General features: G+C 35.2%; 1 protein-coding gene across 4 annotated transcripts in view; it reads left to right on the top strand.

The window, feature by feature from the left end:
* Positions 1–23,421, top strand: part of shank2b (SH3 and multiple ankyrin repeat domains 2b) — a 185,629-nt gene that overhangs the window by 117,973 nt on the left and 44,235 nt on the right. For all 4 annotated transcript variants that reach the window (XM_069181535.1, XM_069181534.1, XM_069181536.1 and 1 more), the window contains exons 15-16: positions 3,876–3,958; positions 5,696–5,820. In XM_069181535.1, the coding sequence (XP_069037636.1) occupies positions 3,876–3,958; positions 5,696–5,820 (208 nt within the window). The remainder of the gene's footprint in view (positions 1–3,875; positions 3,959–5,695; positions 5,821–23,421) is intronic.

The following is a 23,421-nucleotide window of genomic DNA, read 5'->3' as shown; positions in this document are numbered from 1 at the left end:
TTTGTCAGATAATGGAGAGGAATATGCAAAATGTTTGATATGGCATGTTTGTTTGTGCAGGATAAAAATAAGTTAAGCTTAAAAAATGTCCTTTCCACTTTAACACTGTACATTATTGAGTGTGAAAGTGTACCCATGTGTCTGTATTCCTGAAGCTAGCTTTTTAAGTATTGAATATGTTAGGATCATGTATTTTGTTCTAGTTTACTAACGAGGTGGATTTCCTGATATCACTTTTTAGATCAACTTTTGCAACATTTCATCTTTTTTTGCATCTTTCTGAAGCAACAATTCTGAAGTTTTAACCTGTCATTTTCCATGACAACCATTTTGTTGGATTCACTATTTCTTTAAAATATGTGAAACATTTCTTGCTAAAATTCTGTATTAGAATAATGAGAAAATGAAAGTTCACAAAGAAATTATTTGAAGTTCTATGCAATGTTTTGAGAATAATACATGTTAAAAATGGTTCCCTGATAACGAAAAAAGAGGATTATATACGATTATTCATAGTGGTGTATTATCTTATAATAGAATTTCATCCACACGTTGCATAATTTTGTAAAATCAACTATCGTGCTAAGCAAGCTGAGACAATTTTTTATGACTTTACAACCCCAGTGAGGGTACTCACTGATTGTCATATACATCTAACTTCCAGTATTGTTTTTTTGCCCAATTTCAACATTGTGCTAATTGTTTGAATTGGTATTTGAAACAGTCAACAACTGGTATGTCTAGTGCTGAAAATGTATCAGACAATTTCTGTTTAAATGTTTAGTAGAGTTAGTAGACATGGTAATTAAATTGTTTTCCATTATTTGAAGTAGTCAAAATATGAAGAAAATACTAGTTGTAAGAATTAATGAAGTATATACTATTGATAGTATTAATAGAATTATCTAATATGACACTGGTTTTAAAAGGTACTGTAACTGTAAAAAGTTTGTGTTACAATTTTAATAATTCCATAATGATCTGGTAATACAGCCCTATATCTTTTTTTTTCTTTGTGTTGGATACAATTGGAAATTTCAAGATGAAAATGCATCTATGTTAAAAGTTATTGTGCTTTGCAGTTAGTGTGAAGTATTTTGTTTTTGGTGAAAACATAATGTTGTGAACTACTAGCCTTTCCAACAAACATAAATACCTGCTAACAATGAGAAGAATAAAAAAAAGTCATGTGAAATTAAAACATAAACTTATATTGAAATATTCTACTTCAAAACATTAAAATACTGTCGGCACTTAAAACTGTATAATGAATTATGTACATAGACCTGAATGCTTAACAACTATACACAAGGATAGAATTTTGTTTCTATTTTTGTGATGTGGAACACAACTGTAGGATGAACTTACAACTGTGCCTCTTTTCAAAATGAGAGTCTTAAAAATGTCAGGGTGATTCTAGTTTTTTTTTTTTCTCGGAGAAGGACAGCAATTACCCTCTGAATGAGAACAACATACTGCAGAACAATAGTGTTGACATTCCATTCCAGACGGGTAAGCAGTAAAACACACATAGAAAAGCAGGGAGTAGCTTTAGTCATTGGAGCAAGTTTCTGTTCAAACATGCATTCATGTAACTAAACATTTAAACCTGATGACACAGGTGTTCTTCTACCAAAAACATTTCAGTTAAGCCAAATGTAGGCAAGGGTTTTGAAAAACAATTAGAGGAATGTTTAGGCCTTTTCTTCCCCTTTTAATGAATAGGAAATTATTGTTTGATCATTTGAGAGCCATTTCACTTTGATAAAACGACAACCTACACCAGAAACAAGGTGTAGAGGTCGAATTAATCCCTTTGAGGAACTAGTGTTTAATGATAAAATAATACCACAGACCCGGTTCATCACCAGTTTAGGATTTTAATAACCTTATTGCACTCCAACTACACGATGACTTCCTTTAAAAACAGATTATGTTACTACGGCAACTCAGCATTCCATGGTGCAGTTGCTAGCACTGCTGGGATTCATCTCCCTGATTTCATATTTCTTATGGAAAAATTTAAAAAATGAATCCAAAAATGTGTTGGTTTATACAGTAATTATTTACAAAGATTTAGCCACAGAGATCCAAATCTGAGTACAATTTAAAAAAAACAACAACTTACATAAAAAAGCCAAAAAGGCTTTATTGTTAGAAGCCCAGGAGACAATCAAAACAAAAAAAATGTGTAAGTTAAACCAAACCTTATACACACTAATGTGTATTGTGGCTAAGGAGGATTGTTTTGTGTTTATACACTGACAGGGTCTTCTTTTGATAACATAATTCCTATCATTTTTAAATCCCTGGTACTGGTTGAATTCTGATTTGTGAAATGACTGCGATGCAGTGAATTTCTGTGTGCACCCCCCTAACTCTGTCCCCACCCACCGCATATAGCAATGTTTCTCATGATATTTTTATTTGCACAGGGCAACATGCTGATGTCATGATGTGTGCAGGCACTGTAGTGTTACTATAATTGTTTCATTTGTAATTCATGTTAGCTTTCATGCTGTTTCATGAAAGACAATTTTGTTTAATTCTTTCATGCCACATTCTACTCTTCTAGAAATGTATTAGTTTTGAATTTGTATACTTTTACTTGAGAAATGAATCATAACCGCAGCATTTTTTTTCCAAGTGGTTTATGCACTCTGTATTCAGCATTAAATTACAGGCAGTGTAAATCCAGGTATCCCTGTTTTTTTAAAAGAAAAAGCTCAAACAATTCAGGAAACATTTCTTTCTTTAAAACGTAGTCGCCATTCAGGCATTTCAAGGGGGGGTCTGAGCTCCATTTGTATGTGGTAAATTCCTTAATTGTCAGTGCATTAATAAATAAGTCTTTTTTTATTCATTAAGAAATGTAAAAACATGTTTAGCATCAGATCACTGAAAATGGGAGTGGAGATCTATAACATCTGATCGAATTCAGTTTATACTTGGTTATTTCTTCTACACATTTTTCTTCTCCTAATTGTATTATGTAAATTCTTGGTGCTGTAGGAGAGCATGCCTGCTGACGCTAAGCCAAGCCGTTTTCTATTAGCCGTGTGGGCTGTCAAACTGATCATGTGGACTCCTAGCAGTGTGCAGCACTGAATGGGTTGAGAGAGAAAGAGATTTAAGAGATTTTTTTTCTCTCTTTTTTTTTTTTAAAGGCGAAACCTCTATGCTCTCTGACCACATTCCTGATTTTCTGCCTTCTGTGGCTCTCGCTGGGGGAACGGACTTACAAGGGGGATACAGAAGCAGCGAGTTCATTTGACAGCAATTAACAGACGATAGACAACCACCACCACACACAAAAAAAAAAGAAACGCTGGCTTTTGTTTTCGTTTTGGTTTCGCTTGACTTGAAAAATGCATCTGGTACACTCACAGTTGAGGATTATATTAATGAAAATGTCATTCAAATCACATGCAGCCTGCGTTCCTTGGGCTCCTACAGCTTGTCTGCTGATGACATGAGAGCTCACATCCATTCAGACATTCACATTCGGCCTTATAGCCATCACGGTTGCTTTCTAATTCTGCTTCCTATTTTGTTGATATTTCCGTGAGGCTGTTTTTTTTTTATTTTTGACAATTAATTATTTATTTAGCTGTTATGTTTTTTTCCAACGTCACATTCTCCTGCCGGCTGAGGCCTCTTTCTGTTCCTTGGAAGACAACTTCGTTCTCATCTGAGGGGGCTTTCTCTGGAAGTGGCCGTGCCGATGTTGTCATCTTGTTCATTTGAATAAATGATTAATTTTCTTCATTGGTGGCACTGATAATGATGAACCTCCACTCGGGAAGAGCAGCTGCTGCAATGATGAGGATGATGGGGTGTAATAACGGGCGCTATCCTCGGAATTTTCTTCACAGTGACTGCATTATTGATGAGAAGACAGTGGTTCTGCAAAAGAAGGACAATGAGGGATTTGGATTTGTGCTTCGAGGGGCCAAAGGTAGGAGAAATGCCTGCTGCAAAAACAAATTTTTAATCCATGCTCCCTTCCTCTTCTTCTGCTTTGCTGTGTATTGCTTCCTTTCGTTTGTTTGCTTATCTGGGCAGATTCTAGAAAAATAGCTAAAATTTGCCCCGACAGTCTATTAACACTTAAACAGATCTATTTTTCCCTCCCCTTTTGAAAATACTAAATATTGCTCCGGTATTCTACTTATCCAGATTCCAGGTACCATCATGATTGCGCAAATGCTTAAACAAAACCCTACTGTTTGTTATTACTGACATTGCTATAAGCTTTCATATCAGTCATAATAGATACAGTATATTCTGCCAATAGGAACCTTAAAAATACTGTCCAGTAATTTAGGATGATCATCTGCTATAGCAATTACTGGTGATTATGTTGGGTAACTAGCACATGGTTTAATGTAATCTCATTTTTTTCCTCTGCCCTTCGAGGTATTACAAATAATCAGATTTTTCTTTTCTCTCTGTATTGTCATACTGTATACCCCTCTATTGTCATCTTTGTAATGAAGCAAAATAGGAATTGAAAGCACATTGAGCATTTTGATAATGCTATTCTTTATGGGACAGTTTTCCATTCTGAATTTAAAAATAGCATGCAAGAGCTTTAAAGTTGATTGGGCAAATAGTGATTGCAAACATACAGTACACGGACACCTCATTTTACATTTTGCCTATTTTCACAGGCTCCTATGAGCATGGTATGCTCCTATGTATGTGCATAGGTATTTAGTTTAAGGTTTTGCTTTCTGTAATTTATTCACATCTTTTTTTTCCGGAAAAATATACAATTTCCAGATTTTGCTTTTTTAAAACAAATTACAAAGCTGGCCCAGTAACATTTTCACACAGTTCTAAAAAGGAAGCATATCTATAGGCTTATTTATATAATATTTATATGTATTTTATGTAATAAGGCTCAGGAAAGACAGTTAGGCCATATTGTGCAGAAACCTCTGATGGCTGATGAAGTCCAACACTAGTCCTGAGAGATCAAGTCCCAGTACAATGTAAAGTATGAACTATGTACAGCTGTATAACGAAAGAGATCTACACTCTTTGAGGACAGTCTGTGCTCATCTGGACAGCAATTCAAATGCATGCAAATAAAAGGGTGATTTATTGAATGTGTCACTTGTCACCACTGGTTTCTGGCTACCATGAGGACAAAACTAAATATATATGTCCATTGTGGTAGAGAGAGTCAAAACCATTTCAGGGGTTTGAATCTCTTATGATAAACTCAGCATCAATAAATACAATGCTTCTTAAATATGTATAAGCAAGAAAGATGAAGGACAAACAAACACACTGAAATAGGAAAAACAATTAGGAAGTGCATGACATACTGTACAGTTAATAGAAGCTCATTAATGAACTTTTCAAATAACCAGTCTGAAACGTTTTTTTTTCCATAAAAACCTCACAACACCAAAGTATTTCTTCTTCAAGTACTTTGTAGCTACTGTGGGGGCCCCAATCATAGTAATGGCCTTCTATGATTAGTGGATAGCTGTTCCTAAAGTGGAATTCTTGATTGCTGTTAGTCATTTAGCGTATGATGTAATATTTGAGGCCATGCTGTACTATATATTCTGACTTGCAGTTTGTTATATCCCTTACAATATGGATTCATATTAAAATGCAGACCAAAGCAATCTTCATATTGTATTCCTTGCTTTCTCCTTACTCCCTCTCTGCTGAAAAGCCGATACCCCCATTGAAGAGTTCACCCCCACCCCAGCATTCCCTGCCCTGCAGTATCTGGAGTCAGTGGATGAGGGAGGAGTCGCATGGCAAGCTGGACTCAGAACAGGCGACTTCCTCATTGAGGTAAGGAAAGAGTTTAGCTTCTGCTTGGCTGGGCTGTTAATGCAGCATTCCTTGGGCACGATTGCAGAAGACTGAGATAAGCCAACTTGAACAGTTGTATCAGTCTCAGATGTAATGGTCCTGTTTCTGATGTCATTTTAAGTTCCTGCAGTTTAAGCACCCAGGCAGAGGCTGTTGAACTTGTGAAAAATCTTAAGTAACACTGCAAAGATAGTAATTGATGAGACCGACTTTTTTTAAAAAGGCAAAAAAATAAGTTGTCGAAACATTCAAAAGTGGTTTTAATTGGTGAAACATGTTTATGGTGTTAAATAATTTTGGAATGCAAGGATTTTACAAGGATCTGTTGACTCAGTCACTCATTAGAGTGATTCTGGGAATCAAAAGAGAAAGGAATAGCTGCTTCTGGCAGAAGAGACTTTCTTGAAAATGGCACTAAAAGCTTAAAGGTTTCCTTTCAGAGTTGCACTCTTTTACTGGTTTACATAAGCCTGCAATGATGGCAGCACTTTTAAGCTAAAATTGTGTTTTGCCCTAGGTAGAGTTGTTTAATGTAGAGAAATTCTTTAAGATATGATTGGCAGAGGGTCAGACTTGTTTTCCCATGATTTAATTGTAGCATAAGCTTTTATTTCAAAATATAGAGAAATCATTTATCTTAAGAAATATGCTGTACTGTGAAAATCTTTTTTGTGTATAATGTGTAATTTCTTGTATGAAATCATCAAATATTTTGTTAAGAAAATAATCATGTTATTGTCTGTATTCAGTTATGTTCTGACCTGGAGTTGTGTTTTACTTTTTTTTTTAAAAAAAGGGTCTCTTATGTAGATATGCATTAAGGATGTGTTGTCAAATTCACAAAAAATGCTATAAGTCCAGTTTGTCTTTTGAGGTAAAACAGTAGTGTATATATTTCAAACAAAAAATAATTGTTTATTCATCTGTGTATTTCCAATGTTGAAATGTAGACATTTTACTCTATTTAAATAAGGTTTCATCAAATAAAATTAAAATTAATTATTTGTCATATGGACAGTTTAAGCAAAATATTCAAAATGCTGCAAAGAAGATATGTATACTTTGCTTATTACAAGCACATGATACAGTTCTTGTTCAGGAAATGATGCAGTACAAATATTTGGTTGAAAAGGCACAAAAGGTAGCATGTGCAGATATTGTTATAGTGCCTGAGCTTCAGTTCCTTTTTATTTTGTTATTTTTTTGTTTTCTGGAAAAATAGGGCTACAATGAAGCAGATGAAGCAGATTCAGTAGTGTGCTAATCAGTGCTTGGAGTGACATGAGATCTGAAAGGAAGCTTCTCCAAAAAAATATTAATAATTTATACATTTGAAGCATATATAAAATATGAGCAGAAAAGCATTGCAGCAATTAATCCGGTTCTGTAATGAAATGCATTTTTGTTGTCGTGTAAATGCCTACATTCCATATATAATGCTATGGCATCTTTTGAGAACCAAGTGTAAATGTAGTACAGTGGGTGTTCTATAATGTTTTGTGAGTAATGAAGAGATAATGCATCTTTAACTACATGATGGAGAATGTGATTTTGCTGGTGCACTTGCTAAATGGAGCAGGAAATGATCAGAGAGAATAGCTGCATTTCTCTCAGTCTCCCTCCTTCTCCTTCTCTCTCTCCTCTGACTAATAATAACACAGCATTCCTGGAGCCCTTTGTACTTCCTCTTACTGTGACATCACAAAGCCCAGTGCCTTAGTCATATTAAATATTGCTAAAATGAGTGTAGACCTGGGTGCAATAAAACATGGCATTGCATTTAAAAAAGCATTACAGCATAGAACTGAAGAAAATAGTGCTAAGTTTAAGATACGTTCGGCTTTGCATTTATTCATATATACTGTCTTTATATATGTCTTTGGCTGTCATAAACTTATCATTAATGGAAATGTCATTTAATTAGCTTGTTTTCTAAATATATATGAACTTATATATGAACATATATGAAATTATTCTGAAATTATTCTATTTACAGTGTAATACTATCATATGATGTACGATGCAGTGTTTTAATATGATTTAGGAAATGTTTCCCAGTTTACACATTCATTTCGGTTTGTTTCTGTTTAATCATTTAAAATGAATACTAACAACAGTATTTTGTGAAAATTTGAAAGATCTCACCTTGAATGAGAATGTACTTTGAATCAAGTTATATACAGTGCTCTTTAGGTCTTCTGCAATATGGCCGTGCTATTTTAGCAATAATTAGAACATAGCTCTAAAGAGAGATTACCATATCTGATAGTATAACTACATTTATTTTTCAAAATATACTAAATTTGCTATGAAGTTTTATTTTAATATTATGTTAAAGACTTTAACATAAGTAAGTTGCAACAGTGGCTCATGATTAAATGGATAAACCTGGAGTCAAGGTATGTGTATAGTGACTGTTATTTCACTTCAAGCTAAGAATACTTAAATCTTCAAGCGTTCAATCCACATTTCAACATTCATAGGTCAGATTCATAGGGAAGCAGAGAAATAATTTGAAATGTGAGTATCAATTTTTAGTTTAGGTAAATTAATTGAAATTTTGGTCAAATGTAGATGTAATAATGTCAAATGTTAGTAAGAGTGGTAATCACATTGGCTTCCTTTTTGTGCATAGCTATTAGCACTTCCCAGGATGTCCCGGTGGATTAAAAATTGCAAAATAAATCGGTGTAATTGTTCAATCAATAATATTGATTTCTACTACTCCGTGATGACATTTGCTTTATGGCCTTTTTAATGGGGGGGTGGTTGGTTTATTTCTAGATGCTGACTTTGATTTATTGCTCAGCCACAGTATGAAGATGTACATTCAGTAATCGCTTTTGCTGTATTCCAAGATAAAGAAACTCAGACTGCAATGCTTTCTTTGTTTAACCTTCCACTCAATCATGTTTTATTGGCATTAACAGCGGTTTTGGCATAGAACATCATACCACTCGAAGAATTAGTATTGGGAGCAAATAGACAGCTCCATTAAGATATGGGCACATCGGTCACTCAAGAGACTAGATTAAAATGGCTTATTACACCAGGATAGGTGCTTTATTGAACCTGTAGTGTCACACCCCCAGTAAGATGGGAGAATGATGATGCATTACTTTACAGTTTGGCACATGTTATGAAGTACGATGAAAAGCTGTCACCACTTTAACAGGCGACATAAATCAGATCCATAGCTCAAACAGGTTTGATTCGTTTGGTAAGTCATCCATGCTGAACAGCACCCATTGTATCTGAAATGATTAACCTGAAGCAGCTGGATTGCAAGTGCTATTAAACTGCTTGTTTATTTCCTGTTGCTTGCTATTTGTTGTTATTGCTGGCTATGGTGCGAGCTGGTTTAGTATGCTGCAATGAGATACAAAATGAAGGGAATTCTCCCGAGTCTGCCATACAGAAATTGGAATAACAGAGGCTGTGGCAGCAGTCTCATGTCCTTGAACCTAGACTCTTGGGACCTGGGAGATAGCAGGTGTTGGCTGCCTTGATGATTTGGAGATCTGTTCAGAAGCAATCTGTTAGGAAATTTTGTTGATTAAAGCTCTTTACGATTTTTTTTGGTGTTGTTTGAATTTAAGCACCATGTTTAACAATTAATAGACTCTTAATGTTGTCCTTTTAATAAAATACACTTTTTTCGTGCTGCTGTACTAATATAGTGTGGTTCAGTATAGGCAGTTGAGAGGCTTTTCAAAAAGAAGAGGTGGGGTGGGCATTTAATGATACATGTTTTGTACATGCTTAGGGTTTTCTCCCATCTGTACCTGCATCAATGTTTTATGACTCTTTTTTTTAATCCGAGGACACTGAAATCCTTATACTCAAGTACTGTTCAGGTATAGTATTCAGCATATAATAAAGAAGTCATGAAAAAATAGAGATGGCAATTACTTTCTCTGGAGTAAAGATGTGTCTTTTCTCCCCCATCGTTCCTATTCGCTATCCCCATGCCTGGTTACTCTGGCCGTGCCTTACTCTCTGCCAGCGTAATAAATTCTTCCTGTTCCCTTTCTGACAGCTCAGTGAAGGTATGCTGCTCCTGTTTCGCTATGCAGTCCAAAGGCCTTGACCAGACTGTGTACTGGATGGAGCCCTCAGGCTCCTCAGTCCACCTTTGCTGGCAGTGACCATCTTGTTCCTCCGTTGCTGTTTTTAACAGGGCGAAAAAAGACCCCAAAACTCACGTGCAAGAAGGAATTACTGTACATGCTCAAAATTTTAACCTTGAGGGAAAAAAAACAAATATTCTCTCTCTCTGACATTAGCAATTCTGATCTGAAAAGGCAAACCACTTGTCAAAATTAAAGGAGGAATCAGTTTTGTTCCAAGTAACTCCATAATTAAGATAACAAGTTGTTTCTTTAAAAGACCCAGTTGTGGTTTCTTTTCAGTGGTATGGCATCATTTAATCCCATGAGACAATCAATCAATTCGTGTGCATTAACCATCTGACCACAAACTTCACAAGCTCAAGTTTCTCAGGAAATATCAAGCATCATTTTTATTTGCTAACCAATTTGATGCAGTCCTATTATTTCACCACACTAGAACTAAGGATATAATCCTACTTTCAGAAAAAGATCATGCATTTCAAAGGTACATTTCAGTCACTTAAAGGTTTAAAATTATTTGAGCGTGTATCAAAAAGTTACTCTGGGCCTCATTTCTCTCTGTACATACTGTATATAAGGAGATGTTTATAAATAAATTAAAATATGTTTAAAAACATACTCTGCTTCCTCAGCAGAAATGTACATGTATAGTTATTAGCCAGTCTTTGCTGATAATTGCATAAGACAACAGCATACACGAAATGCGGGCAGATATCCATTCTTTTTTCAGTTCCCTTAGCCACAGCTTGTGTGGGCAGGTACTGTATCTGTCCATAAAGCCTTGCTTTTTATCAAGCTCCCTTGTCTCCTTATGACTGTTGCTTCTGCTCTTCTGTTTTCTTCCTCCATCTTCTACAGCTACTGTTTGTTTCTATAATCCTACACTGTATCTCCGGTGACTACAGAAATTGTGCACTTGCCAGATAGCCTCATCATGTACCACCTCTCTGTGTTTTGGGTTGTTTTATGTAATTGATAAAATGATTTGGGCTATTTTGAAATCATTTTGTGTTAAAATGCTTGTGCACTTTCATGTAAAGTTCCTTATATGATTGCCAAGATGTTTGGAATCGTTCATATTTAATTCATGTTATGTTAGTAAAAACAGCAAGGACAGACTTTGCCCTTATTCCTCTGGGAAAAGTGAAATGTGTATACCAGCATTCTGATAGCCAGGCTGTTCTATGGGTATATTAAAGCAATACTACTATAAATGTATTGGGAAGACAAATTGCTCTGTCAAGGCATCTCTAAAGAAACACGGTGTCAGTTTTTCAAAGGATCCAGATTTTTTTGCCCATGGCAGCAATTAGGGCCCTGGACTTTAAACAAGGTTGTGAGATGTACAATACTGCTGGTGTACCACTGAGCAAGGTATTTTACGAACAGCTCTTCAGGTAAAAATGCAGTGCTCTAATAATGGGTACAAGTGTAATTTGTTTGGACAAAAGCATCAACCAAATTAATAATAAGAGTAATTATGCAATGTATTGTGTGCAAATAATAAGTATCCTCTTAGATTAATTAGAATAGGTAATATCCAAAAAAAATCATGCACTTGCCTTCCGTAGCCATATCATGCTAATCTTCCACATTTGTTTGTTTTTTGTTGTAAAGAAGCTGTATAATCAGTCATTATCTGAGGAATATTCATTTTTCCTGTTCCCTGTTGTCTTAATAAAAAGTTTCTTATATCACAGAAGATAGTGTTCATCTAATAGAAATTGATTCTATGTTGATGGTGCCATTCAGCATTTTGATGGTTAATAGTCACAACAGGACAATCCTATTTGCTGGTTGAATAAGATCTGGAGGGAGAATAAGGTAATGCACTGTTGTGAGTGTTGCTTCCTCTTTCCTCTCAGAATGGGCAGAGAGTGCCTAGAGAATGATCACATTCATTTCCTGAATCCCCAGAACAATATGAAAGCTCTCTTCAAGTATAGACCCTTCAATGGTTTACACTTGAATTAAGGACTGAGAGAGGTTTTTCTGATTCTGCTGACAAACTAGAATCAAAACGGTCTTAGTATGATTGTCTCTACAGTATTTTAGAATTAAATTAGAAATTGTTTTCTATTTCTGTATATCCAATAAATCCATCCATTTGACAACATTAGATTGGTCCTATCCTTTAAGATTAGGATAGGATTGTCTTTGGAAAAGGGCACAAGAAGTAGAAATAAGTACTTTTAACAAGAAACATTTCTAAAATGAGAATTAAATACTGTGTTCATTTGAGCCTGAAAGTTGTTGTTATATAAGCAACAAAAGTTAGTTTTTTTTACCTTAGCATTATAGTCATATAATTGTTATTAAATATTTCATAATGGCTATTTTACTTTAAGGATCATTAGTGGCACAATAAATGATCAAGGAACTGTGCCACTGAGTGCTACACCACAAGCAGGGAAAGTAAGCTCCAGCTCAGGCTGATGTCTCTTTTCAATGTAGGTCATTTTTTACAAATATAACATATACGCAGTACACAGTGTGTGTTTTTTTTATTACTATTTGAACTTCAGAGCTAGGATGAGCTCTAACAGATACAGTTGCTGATAGAGACCGGTTATGGCAAACAGGCACAGAAACACAGGTAGTGTATAAGAGATTGTCCAGCTCAGTGGGAGATGGAACAAGGTACCAGGCTGGACAGAATATGTTGAAGTTCAGTTTGATGCATACAGTACCCTGGTAATTGCAATAATAGAGCACACCCATGACTTAAATATGAAAATGTGATCTTAGAAGTGAACACAGTGATCCAGGTATCAATAGGTAGTTCTGTAACTTGAGCTAGTAATAAATATCTACATTAATACATTAATTTAATGTAAATGGAATTTAATTTCAATTAATGAATTCAGAATGTATTTATGCACAGTATATGTATGACTGAATGAAGTCACCCAAAAAGTCTTTTTCACTTCAGAGATACAATGATTAATGTCATTGAAAGACATTTTATCTTAAATGGTAAGGGAGGATTGTATGTATGACAATGACACTTTAAAACTATAACAAAAAATCAAGACCACTTTTTAGAATATATATATCAATCTTAACCAACAAAAAATGTCAACCTAAATATCTATTTTTAAATCAATACCTAAGTAAATAAATAAGTACTGTATATGATGCACTTTTACCATTACGCCTTGAGTTGTAACACAGAGCAACGGTCACCTAGCAACCAGCAGCACATTGTCTCTGTGTTCTGTGATAAAAGCAGGACAGCTGTTCCAGCTTTTAATGCACACTGTTGAGCTGGATGATTAAATCTAAACATGTGCGAAAATGGGGGTGGGGTGGAAGTGGTTATAGAAGATCATCAGCAATAGAACTTCAGAACCCTTTAAAGCACTGAGATGGTAGTGCTTTTTAATGCGTTATTTTAGGAGCACATATTTTTGTTGCTTATTATGGAGACCAAATGTTTGGCCATCTTTGACACTATATATGTTATGTACAAAACAGTTTTTCGGTCTTAATGCAGACACACAATTCTTTCTTGATCGTCTACTGACCTTTGGTTTTAAGGTATCAGTTAATTTTGATAGATCAGTATTTTGTAGGACCATAATGTAACCTTTTAGCTTCATGGACTTGTAAAGAGAAAACAATGATGAGGACAAATTGGCAAAGAGTCAGTAAGATTTGATTGATAAATGTGGATTAGCTGCTACAAAGGCTTCATATTGGCTATTCGTGTCTGACCCATCTTGTGTTGTTGTTTGAAGATTTTGCTCAAAGTGAACTGAAGATTGTTAAATGACAAGCTTGGCAACAGAGTATGAGTAGAAACCAGTAGTGGAGGTTTAGAATAAATTGTTGATGCTTATAGCATACTGTACATAATCCTGTGTCTAAGATATTTGCAGGGCAGTGTACAATTATGTTCTATATATATATATCTTATACATACCAAATATGTTAGTCCCCATTCATACAAATTTAAGTACAATAATTAAGGGTCCGTTTAAAATACATCATGATCAGATACCAGAATGAGAGAGTAAGTGCTTTTCGGTTATCATTGTTTAAACCATTCTGTTGCTTTCATTTTTTGCTCTTGTTGTGCTTAGGACAGTCTTTATGGCTTTCATTTTATCCTGTAAAATATTTTTTTCCCCTCATTTTACACTTGTCCATTGACATTCTGGTACCATCAGCCTCAGCAAACAGGATAATTGATTGAAAGCAGGAGGTTATGACATATCACCCTCTGCATTTGTAAGAACAGAGTTAAATCCTATTAACTTCATGCCCTCTTTCATTACAGGAAATCACATTTACGTCTTTTGATTTTATAAACAAGACAGAGACTATCTAGGCATAAAATCATGTATGAATGAGGGATAAGACACAGAGTATTGGGTGCTCTGCTCCTGTTCAAGATTAGGAATTAGCAGTAGTAACTGACTTTTATAGTGTTTTGAAATGTACAGTAAAAACAAATGAGAGGAAGCTATTTGGTCTATTAAGCCTGTTTGGTAGTTAGTAGCTAATTGATCCAATGATCTCATGCAGTCCTTTCTTAGAAGTAAACTTCAAAAACATAGTTGGGTAGCCTGTGCCATACTGCCACAACCCTTTTGGGTTAAAATGTCTCATTTTCTCAGTTCTGAAGCCATTTCCATTTCCATGCAGTTTCCTATCAATGGACTTTGACTACTTGTTTATGAAGCCCTTTTATAGCCTTTTGTGTTCAAGGCTAAAAAGGAGCAGCCTGTCAGTGTAGGACATTGTAGCAGCAATATCTTCAACAGAATCGTTCATAATGTTCTAAACTGGGCCTTAATCATTCTTTACATAATTTTAAGATAATCTTCCTTGATTTAAATTGGTCTATATACTGTTTGCCTTGGTTCAGTTCTGACACTCTTCTTATGTACAGACAGTACTTTAGCAATTTAGTATATAGGTCTTGGATCATACATAGATGAAAAATTGTTTTTTTCTAATGGCAAAAACATTTCACATTCCTTGTAATTTTTCCAGATCCTGCCTAAGTGGATTTTAGTTTTCTCATCTTTACTTTGAGAGTCCCAAAACTCCCTATTCCTGCTTCCTGTATCAGTACATTTACAGTACATACCTGGAACAATTGAAAAGCTTTCAAAACTCCAAACTAAATTAATATATTGAAAGCAAATAAAATATAGTATGTGTATATATTATTCATACATGAATACATTCATACACACATTCAATCATACATTCTAATTCTACTCTGTAACACCTGTAAATTTTAATTTAAAAGTCAGATTTCATATTGATCTTGTTCAATAATCCTAATGCAAGCTACAATAGGTCTGTGTCTGATATCAGCAATTACAATAGTGGCAAGGCAAGGATAAAAGGTAGAGTTAGAAATAATTCTTCTTCATATTTCAACAGTCTTCTTCAGTGTTCTTGTTCACCACCTTCTAGAACACAATAAAGAGTCATTTTTAGTTCTTTACCAGGTCTTAGGGTGACTGCATTTTCTTTGGATAGGATAAAATTTCTCATACCAAAGACATCATTTCCTTTTTCTAGAGAGAGAAAGGCAGATAAAATAGTGTATACTCATTTGCTGAGCAATTTAATGGCATTTTAAGTCTTTTATTAGATATTACAAAAATATTTTTGTATATACTGTTATGAAAATAAACAGAAGGACAATGAATGCTAGCAATTCAGACCAGTTTTATGCACATAATTCTGTATCTAGTAAATTTGTTTATTTTCTCATCTTTAAACAGCTTATCATTTTTACATGATTTACTTACTTCTAGAGGCGAGGTTTAGTGTTGATATTCAGGCTCATGGTAGTCGGTCTGCTTTTGACTCTGGGCTTATTGCTTGCAAATGCTCAAACTTTTCTCCAGGCCTTGCTTCTCTGCTTAGCTTTTCTTTTGCTTGGTGGGTAGAATTTGGCAACAAGAACTGACTTAAAAAATAATTTCATTACCCTTTTGAACACCTTTCTCAGAGCAATCTTATTGACCTCAGTCAGATTCCCTGGAGTTACCACAGGAGCTTATTACAAATAGTCTTGTCCACAAGTGAAGTAAACAAAACGGTGTAGTGCAAAGCAATGCTTAGTGTGCAGTTTATTAGCCATTTATAGCAAAAATATGCCACTTCATTTTGTCTTCATAAGTTTGTGTTCATGACGGCTTGACCTCAATGAACACTGACCAAGATGTGCATGTGAAGAGGGATGAATCCCTTGAGTGCTGTCTGAATGCTCTAGTTTCTTCTTTATAAGTAATAGAACACAGACTTTCAATTTAAAATGTATTGTACTTCAGTACTCTTACATGATTGAGCAATCGCATTACTCTAATGGAGTTTTCACCCCCAAAGAACTTTAGTGTACCTTTTCACTAATCTAATTTGCTAAAATATTTTCAGGTGGCTTGCTCAAGTGTACACTATTCCTAGAAAAATCCTACAGCTGTCTTATATGTGTTCAGCAGGGATGTAACACTGATTACATTGGAAATGTATGAATTAAATTTGCCACCCTCATGCACTTAAACCTTTTTTGCCTATTGCCTAATGTTGTCTTTAATCCTCAGTAGATAAAGTACAGTAACACACACAGGTTTAGAAAACTTTGTTTAGTTCCTGCTTTCTTTTCTCTCCCTGAAAAAAAATTTTAAAAAGCCACTCGAAATAGAAACTTGATTATAATAATTTTTCATCTCAATTAGGATAATGTTACAGCCACCAGCTTCATTTCAAACCTTTAGAATCAGCCAGCTTAATGCAAATCCAGTTTATGGCAGATAAAAGTATTTGCTACTTATAAGATAAGTAATCTCTCGTGTTGCTTGTGATATATACTTGCTTGAGATTTTAGGATTTGTATTATTTATTGACCTTTGTAAAACAATTTCTCCTTTATGTACATATAGTAATATAAAGTTGGAAAATAATATGTCAATTTCAGAATCAAGTGTAGACTTCTCAGTTGATTGCATTTTTATTTTCAAGTGTGCCAGAACTCAATTTTTGTTCTTTGTATTCCCTCTAGTAGTTCCATGAACAAGATTTTTAACACTCTTTTGAATGCTTAATGGTGCTCATTATTTTTAAGAGAGCCAATAGGAAATATGGGTTTTATTTATACATGTCTCTTTTACAAGCTGATCAATAAGTATTGTAATTAATTATGGTAAAGCCCCAAGTGCAGAAAACGATAAAATTCAGTTTGAATTCAAATGTTATAATTTCATGAAAAATGTGTTCCTTTTATACATATTGTTTGTAATTAAATGCAGCCAAATGTTTCAAAAGGCTATCTTGGCTTAAATTGGAACATTGTGATAAATTTGGTCAGAAATTTCTCACAGCTTCCAGAACGTAGTCCATGGAAGTAAAACTGCTCTCCAGTTTTGTAATGAGCATTGAGATACTTTCTCTTATATCTGATTATATGTCCTATAGATATGCTGTAAAAGTAATGGCATAGCACAGTAAACAGTTTCAAAGCTAACAGAGTGACAAAAATAGTTACATTGTTCTTATTTAGGGTCTCCCTGTTTATCACTAAAGTCAACTGTAAACTGTATGTTCTTGGTTGCTTTCACAGTTATTAAATTTTTCATCTCCTCATCCCCATGATTTTAAAGAAGCTTCTTCACAGTCAAACACTGAATTTCATGTGAATGGGATTATTTACTTATCGGTCAGAGAGGACAATTCAGTTCCAAAGTATACATTCACTACGTCATTTTATTGCAAAGGCAGATGAGCAGGTGACCTTTCCACTAACTACAATAGTGATAAGCTATCGACAAAATAGTTGAAAGCAATTTTATGTTATGCTTCTATTCATTCCTTTATGCCACTCCTTTGTCTGGCTCTTCATTGTCTGTGAAGCAAATATATCAGGAAAGTAGTATTATAGCAAATGTGTCTTCATTCCCTTTTTAAGCATTTGGAGAATTTGTTCTGCTGACTGCTCTTCCAATTTTAAAATACATCAAGGAACACGTTTTGGGAAGACGTAAACCCTCAAAGTATTTATTTAACTTCACCCTTTTGCTGAAAGCTGACCTTCCTCTGGCATGTCCTTGGCATTTTTGAGGCATTTTACCATCATTTCAAAAATGGGATCTGATACCAATGCAATTTGGCTTCTGGGATTCATAGTCATTCTGGGTCACAGTGCGTTAAATTATATTGATTGATACATAGGTCACAGGTCTCTGAAAAGACAGAGCCTACTGTGCAATACTGTATAAGCGCTCAACAAGCCATTCCAAAATTAGTAGTTAATTAAAAGGCCTCATCCCTACAGCAAAATGTCCAGATGGTACAAACCCAGCCCTCAAAGTGTCTTCTAGTGCTTCCTTGTTGCCAAACTGTGAGATTTTGTTTCTAGATGCAGGATTTAATTATTTATATATAAGTCATTGTGTGCTGATTTATAAATAGCATATGAAATGATCTGTATGAAGAAATTTTGAAGCTCAGTTAACTCTACATGGGCAGTTGTCTTGTATAAAGTGCCACAACACTTAATGTAGTACAGGCCATAATAAAGAATAAAGAATTTACACCCATTTAACCTTCATTTTCTACATACTGTATATAAATATATGTTTATTAGCATTACATTTTACTTACATTTCTAAAACGCATATATAGTGAAAAACCTGAAAAATAACCAACTCCCCATGGTTATGTGGTTACTTGTATTCAATTTAGAAAAATCTGTGCACCCTGAAAGAAAATCCTATTACGTCTGAATCACTTTATCAGTTTCAATTGGTGTATCTTCATGTAACCATAAGCTACATTAGCTGTATTTTGGATTTGTAAGATATTGTATCTCTCCACAAACCTCCAGTATCTGTTACTAATGAAAGTAGTTAAGTAGTAAATGGCTTTTACTACCAGGGACAAAGCTGCTTAGAATAACGTATATCTGCTAACACATCTTGTTCTTTAAATACTTGAGTAAGTGTGTAAGCAAGTCAAATTTCCTGAACAAATATGCCAGAAATGTTGCAATTGATACTGAATTTTCAAATATGGTCAATGAATACTTCTGTGACAAATGTAGGGCACTTCAAGAACAAAAACCAAATAGCTTTTTTTTAGTTAAGGTTTTTACCAAGGCCCTTTGAGCTTGCAGTGTTGTGAGAGAGAGCTTCATCACTTTTCTGATTGGTGCTAACTCTCCTGCAGTGTGACATTCGCAGTGTGAAAAGTGTCAATAGGTTCAGTGGTGCTCGTTTTGGAGGAAAGCATATACAGACCTCGCCCCACCAAAGTTATAGATGTTATCTGGACTGAATAAAAGTTGTAGATCCTATTATAGTAGAGGTTTTGGAGCTAGTGATGGTGAGGTGTCTACAAAATCTATTCAAGAGCTTTTGGCCTAACCCTAGTTTTGAGTGGTTTAGGGTGTAGAGTAACAAAGGTACTGTTTTGTCTTTAACCCTCTTGACTGAGCAAATGATAGTCTGGTCATAGTCCATAATTAGGACATCACAACCCTCCCATGGCGGAATCGTTAAAGAGCGGTGGTACCCAGGCCTAGTCCTGGTGACCTACATCCCTGTTGGATTTTGTTCCAGCTGAGTCCTCAGTTACACAATCAAACCCTTCATTGACTTAATAATGATAAGATTCATTTGCAAGTTTGTTCCCCAGCTCTTAAATATGTTAGAGGATTTACCGTTGTATTTTGTAAGTGAAATAAAATCCAGAACTTGTGACTAGAAGCTAAATGCAAATATTCAACTGAAGCAATTTCTTAGGTCAAGCAAGGCTTCAGTTATCTACTGAAGGTGGGATGGAGTAAAAACCAGTATGTGTATGGTCAACAGGACCACTGGGGTGGAGGGATACGTGCAAAACTTATCACACTGGGAAAGGCATTCATTTTGTAGTGTGTTCCCAAACATTATTCATTATAACTGAGCTCTAAATTACCAATGAGTACCGATGTATTATATTTACCTGCTATTTGTTTTTCTTAAACTTTTATTTTACATGTTTCTGCACTCAGTCCTAAGTTTCAAATAAATCCACATTCAGCAGTGAAAACTGGAAGCAGCCTCACCTCACCTTACTGCCCCTTATATCCAAGTAAACAGCTATTAATAGGTGATCAATTTATGATGAAAAGAAACAAGGGGGGTTGGCATTATATCAAACACTCCCACATTTAGTTTTTTCTCATTTTGCAGAGGTCCAGTTGGTTACATTCCAGGCAACACACCAGAACATGGGGCGTTCTGAAGCATCTAAATTGGCACTGAGCTAATACCAATTGCAAATCCCCATCAACTTTTTAAGTGTTGATAGAAAATTTAAAAATATGCTCCCAATTTAAAATGGAAAACATTTTTTTGCTCTGTGATTATCTGGAGCAAAAAACAGAAATCATCATGGCCCTGTAGGACTAAAGCTTCTAACCACTGCTGTAGTATGATGTAGTCAACAGTGCTTTTAAGCTGCATGTACTTGACAACAGCTGGACTGATTCGTTATTACTCTTCCACACACATTTCTGTGCATCTGCTTATGGTTTTTTGATTATTTTATGAGGATTTATAATGAGTGTAATGAACATACCTTAAGATTATAGCCGTCATCTATTGAGCAACATTTGGTTAAACAATGAAGCAGAAAGGAGAGTGATGAGCCAGGAAATGACTCCATCATTTATATGAATAGTCTTCAGTTCTTAGTCTTGCTGTCATTTCGTATGGGACGCTTGGGATTAGTATCTTCACACATCTCCACTTGGCTTCCAATATCTCATTTAGCTTCCATCTTTAGGGTTTAAGCAGAAATGTAAATCATTTTTCGCTGTTAACGGTTTTATGTTTTTAATAACTTAATGTATAGAATCCCGCTTTCCCCTTGCAACGAATTACATACATTTTATATACTAACCATGCATTTGCATGTTCAAGATAAGATAAAAATATGAAGGACTGATTTGATTAATATTTTTGAGGGTATTCATTTCAGATTGAAGCTCCTCCTATTCTGTATTGAGCCATCAATATTTTAAAAGCTAAAGTAAATGAAAGGTGCATTATACTGATTGATATCTTTATCTTGTAAGACGTGCGTTTATATATTATTTCATTTTTTTCTGTGTCATCTGAATGTTGCTTTCCTAAAGGGATTTCTAAAATTCATTACATGATGTTACATAACTGAGCTGACAATATGCTGAAACATGTAGAGTAAATTACGTAAAACCATTCTGTCAATCTGACTGTGTAGCCAGAGGAAGCAAACGACAGCTAATCCTGCAACAACCTTTATGTTTATGTGGTCACATAGTGTGAGCCTGGTGTAGTCAGCTCTATAAAGGGCACAGATCATCAAAAGAGAGTCATTTGCTGCCTCTCCCTGGACATTTTGCTGCTTTGAGGTAGAAAGTCACATATAAAGAACACAAATCTGCCATGATCAATATAGTAGGCATCCAAGGGTATGTGCACATCTTCATCCTGTATCTTCTGCCTGACACACAACCTTAGATGTGAAAATATGAAACGCATGCAGTCCAGATTTCTGAACACAATTTCTGTTTTTCAAGGAATTCTATGTATATAGTTCACTAACTAAATGCTGTTTATTCCATGAAATTGTTTTTTCTTTCAGTTTACATATATTTTGCAGTTCGTTATCAGACATGCTAAGGAACAATACAGTTAAAAGCAAACTGATGCTGTCCTCATTCCCCAAGTCTTCCCTAAATATTATGGGACTTCTTTCAGTCTGAGATACTTGACAGCAGGACACAGGTGAATAGAAGGCATGCAATAATGGCTCACAGTGTACTGGGTTTAGATTTGGATGTACATTGAGGTACAAAATGCAACAAAAAACACAGATATCCCTAGGAATTAATGTCTGATGCTAGGCTAGACTACTGCAGCTCTGAAATCCTTAGGGAACCTTTTCAGCATAAAAGCTGAAAATGTCTTCTGATGTATTGAGTATCTAGAGGGTTTTTATTTCTAAAATAATACAGTATCTAAAAATTGCTTTAACTGTTTCTAATTATATGAAAAGAATGTTGATGGAGAGGGAACTGAGCATGCAAAACCAGCCTTTTCCATTACTTGCAACACCTAATTGAATCTTAGGCCAGCCCATTTTAGTGTAAAAAGAAATTTAGTTAAATTAGAAACAGAAAAAAGTCTAGTGACTTAAATGCAGTTTGCAAACTGTTATTGTTCATATAAAGCTGCAACAACAAATAATTTTTGAAACAGCAGGGCAGTGACTGGGATGTTTAGAAGGGGCTGTGGGGAAATCAGACTTCTCAGTATAGATCAACTGTGTGCCATTTATATACTTTCTCCTAGAAATGCTTACTCCTCTTGTTACAGACTTTGCAATCTACTGAAGTCCTTGGAATCATCTTTTCAGAAGATGTTCATTACATGGGTGACTAGACATTCAGCTGTAATAGAAAGTGTGCTTTTATGATAACAGTATTCATCCACCAGGTGTCCAGTAGTTTTGTGTTTAGTCTCACAGCATGTGCATTTTTCGCCCCAAACTCTTAGAAAAGCCTAATATGAAATTTCAGAATTGCTTTAATGTGTAACATTATGCGAGGGTTCTAAGACAGCATGAAATAGGAGGAAGAAAATATATACTGAGTATCAAAAGAAACTTTGCATTATATTCATTTTTGGTTTTAGAAAAATAAAGTATGTACGTTTTGGGAATTGCTTAAAAGTTTTAAGTATCATTTTGCTTTATTGATCTTACATGATACACTTGACTGACTGACTGTGGCGCAGATGTGCACCATGCTAATTGTTGTGTACAACATACCGATCGATGGGAAGGTCCAAGTGTGATGTGAGCAGGAGGATCTAGTTACTTGCAGATCTCCATTTGTAGTGATTGACGGCAGCCGGAGTGCATGGAGTTCCATTTATCCCGGGACCTTACTTGCTGAACTTTCTGCGTGCTCGTCCTAATATGACAACATTGTTGTTAATGTAGAACCAGCTTTCTTGTGAGATGACAATATGACATTCATGCAGTGGATACCCCAGATGTGGGGATGAGTTGGGATGATGGTGGGATCTAGTGTTCAGAGAGTGAACAGGCAGGTGCTTGTCCAAGATCTGTGAGGGGATGAGAGGACAATCCCACAAATGTCCATTAAGAGCTTTTGGCCTATGTATATTAAGTAGCAAAGTGTATGTATCAGATATACAGTGTATATTGTTATCAGTTGTGTACCCAGACTTGTGCAGGCCTTTAAAATGTGTTTCAAATGATCACTGTGGGATGATTGTGTTTTAGTCCAGTCAGTTTCATATCACCTGTGCCTTTCAAAATCTGTCCTCTGTACATCTTCAATGCATATTTAAACCTCTAGTTTAGATTAGCTACTTGGTTTGTTAATTTGGCTTCAACTGCTGCAGCATGGGCAAAATTAGAGCAGATGTAA

The sequence above is a fragment of the Lepisosteus oculatus genome, chromosome 21, assembly GCF_040954835.1.
Source record: "Lepisosteus oculatus isolate fLepOcu1 chromosome 21, fLepOcu1.hap2, whole genome shotgun sequence".
NCBI classification, from domain to species: domain Eukaryota; kingdom Metazoa; phylum Chordata; class Actinopteri; order Semionotiformes; family Lepisosteidae; genus Lepisosteus; species Lepisosteus oculatus.
This window is presented reverse-complemented; position numbering and strand designations above follow the sequence as displayed.